Source organism: Agrilus planipennis, unplaced genomic scaffold (genome assembly GCF_000699045.2).
Source record: "Agrilus planipennis isolate EAB-ADULT unplaced genomic scaffold, Apla_2.0 scaffold70, whole genome shotgun sequence".
NCBI lineage: Eukaryota > Metazoa > Arthropoda > Insecta > Coleoptera > Buprestidae > Agrilus > Agrilus planipennis.
The window spans coordinates 227,854-229,987 of record NW_020442458.1 but is presented as its reverse complement, the minus strand read 5'-3'; the positions used below and the strand labels follow the sequence as shown (position 1 = coordinate 229,987).

General features: G+C 37.3%; 1 protein-coding gene across 1 annotated transcript; it reads left to right on the top strand.

The window, feature by feature from the left end:
* The first annotated feature begins 775 nt into the window (after positions 1 to 775).
* LOC108735345 (venom allergen 3-like) lies at positions 776 to 1,821 on the top strand. The gene is made up of 2 exons (XM_018467280.1): positions 776 to 1,424; positions 1,464 to 1,821. The coding sequence occupies exons 1-2, from the start codon at positions 911 to 913 to the stop codon at positions 1,817 to 1,819; spliced, it is 870 nt and encodes a 289-aa protein (XP_018322782.1). The 5' UTR covers positions 776 to 910; the 3' UTR covers positions 1,820 to 1,821.
* The last annotated feature ends 313 nt before the right edge of the window (positions 1,822 to 2,134 follow it).

The window sequence follows — 2,134 nt, the reverse complement described above, 5'->3', positions numbered from 1 at the left end:
AAAAAATAGTGTTTTAAAACGAAACTAAAACAACTGATCTAAAGGTCTTGGCTCAGGCGGCAGCTTCCATTGGGATGATTAAGCTTTGGTTTTCACGTCATAACCATAAGCACATGATTTGTCACTAGTTATGACCCTCTGGAGCAAATTTGGGTCGTCGCAGACAGAGTCCAACAGATCCTTAGCAATGTTAATGCAATGCTGTCTTTGGTCGAAATTGAGCAATTTTAGTACGAATTTCGCGGCGACCCGTCTCATGCCCAAAGATAAAAATCTAATGGTAGGAGCCAATCGATATGTTTAGGTCCTCAGCAACTTCTCTAACGATGAGTCGCCGATTGGCCAATACTATTTTCTTTACTTCATCAATGTTTTCGTCTGTTGTTGACGTGCTCGGGCGTCCGGAACGCTCTTCGTCTTTCACATCTTCACGGCTCTCTGAGAACATTTTGTACCACCGATAAACGTTGCTTTGGCCCAAGGTAGCTTCACCATATGCCACAGTCAACATTCAGAATGCGTCCACGCACTTAATTTTTTTTTTTTCACACAAAATTTGATACAGATCCTTTGATCCATTTTTGGAATAAGCGAAAATCGAAGACGAGCCAAAATACGTGCAAGCAAAGCAGCGGTCAAACATTAACTGAACATTCAACATGAATGAACTTGTCGGTATAAGTGAGAGACATACCAACACAACACCATCGAAAATCGAGTAAACGTAACTCGCGAAAATTCAAAATTTCGTATATGAACGTTAAATTAACTACTGAAAATTTGACAAAATCTGTCATTTCATTAATTAAAGAGTAATATACGAGTAAGAATCTTTCAGTAAGATTAACTACATATTGTCATTTTGTTTAGACCGTGAACAGTCCATTTTACATTAAATTATATCAACTTTATGTGCCAATATTTTTTATACAAGCTACTTTTACTCTCATTTGCTCTTCAGTCCTTTTCCGCCAATAATAATAGCAATACAATAAATGTAACAAACTATTGTAGCTACAACCTAAAATTTTGCAATGACAAAAGCATTCATACTGCATGTAAGTACCGTCCGTGCGAACCGGGTCCGGCATGTGGAGAACTGTATCAGCCCCAACCTATGGACAAACTCATGCGAGCATTTGTGTTGGACTTACACAACAGAATAAGAAGCTCATTAGCACTGGGTGAAGATAAAAGAATAATAGGAACTATAGCCAATATGAACATTTTAACTTACGACTTCGAGCTTGAATACATTGCTGAGTGTTGGGTGAACCGGTGTTTTGAAAACCATTTAAAACCGCACGATGAGTGCAGGAAAACGTATCTATTTCCTAGCAATACCGGCCAAAATCTTTGTCACTTAATTCAACCAAAGTTTAGTGATGGATATATGAGAAATGGAGAGATCGAAAGGTGCATAGGTAGCTGGTACGAAGAAGTACAATTTACTAGTCCAACAGACTTCACGTTTTTCAGTGGCGACAGGACTATAGGACATTTTACGCAATTGGTTTGGGCTGATGCCATCCACGTAGGATGTGCTAGGGTAAAGTACGGTAGCGGGAGTTTTGCGCAGTTTCTATTTTGCTGCAACTATGGACCGATGGGAAACATTGTCGGAAAATCCGTCTACAAAATTGGAAAGCCGTGTAGTAAATGTAAACGCCGCAATCGCTGTGATGATAAATACGAAGGCTTATGTGACGTAACAAACCATATACTCGATTCATCTTCTAGTAGGTATTCAACTTTCCACAAGTTGACTTTAATAACATTTTCAATTGCAACAAACTTTTTAATATCTCTATTTATTTAAACAAGTCCCTTGAATATATATGTAATTTATTTAACACAGAAACAACTGTATACCATTATTTATTTAACAATTTCTTATTTCATTCACTGTAAATTTATATCATTGTTTAGTTCTGTTATTTCCGCACTATTCATTTTAACTGTCTTTTGTTGACTATATTCGACTGTATTCTGGCGGATGCTATACCGATTACTTATTTAATACTTCCAGAAACTTCCCGTAAGTTTCTTTTCTTGTTGCGTTTTTGTATGTGTCGTCTATCTATTATTTATGTCATTTGGCTGTGTTCCTCAAATATGCCGCCGTTATCGATAA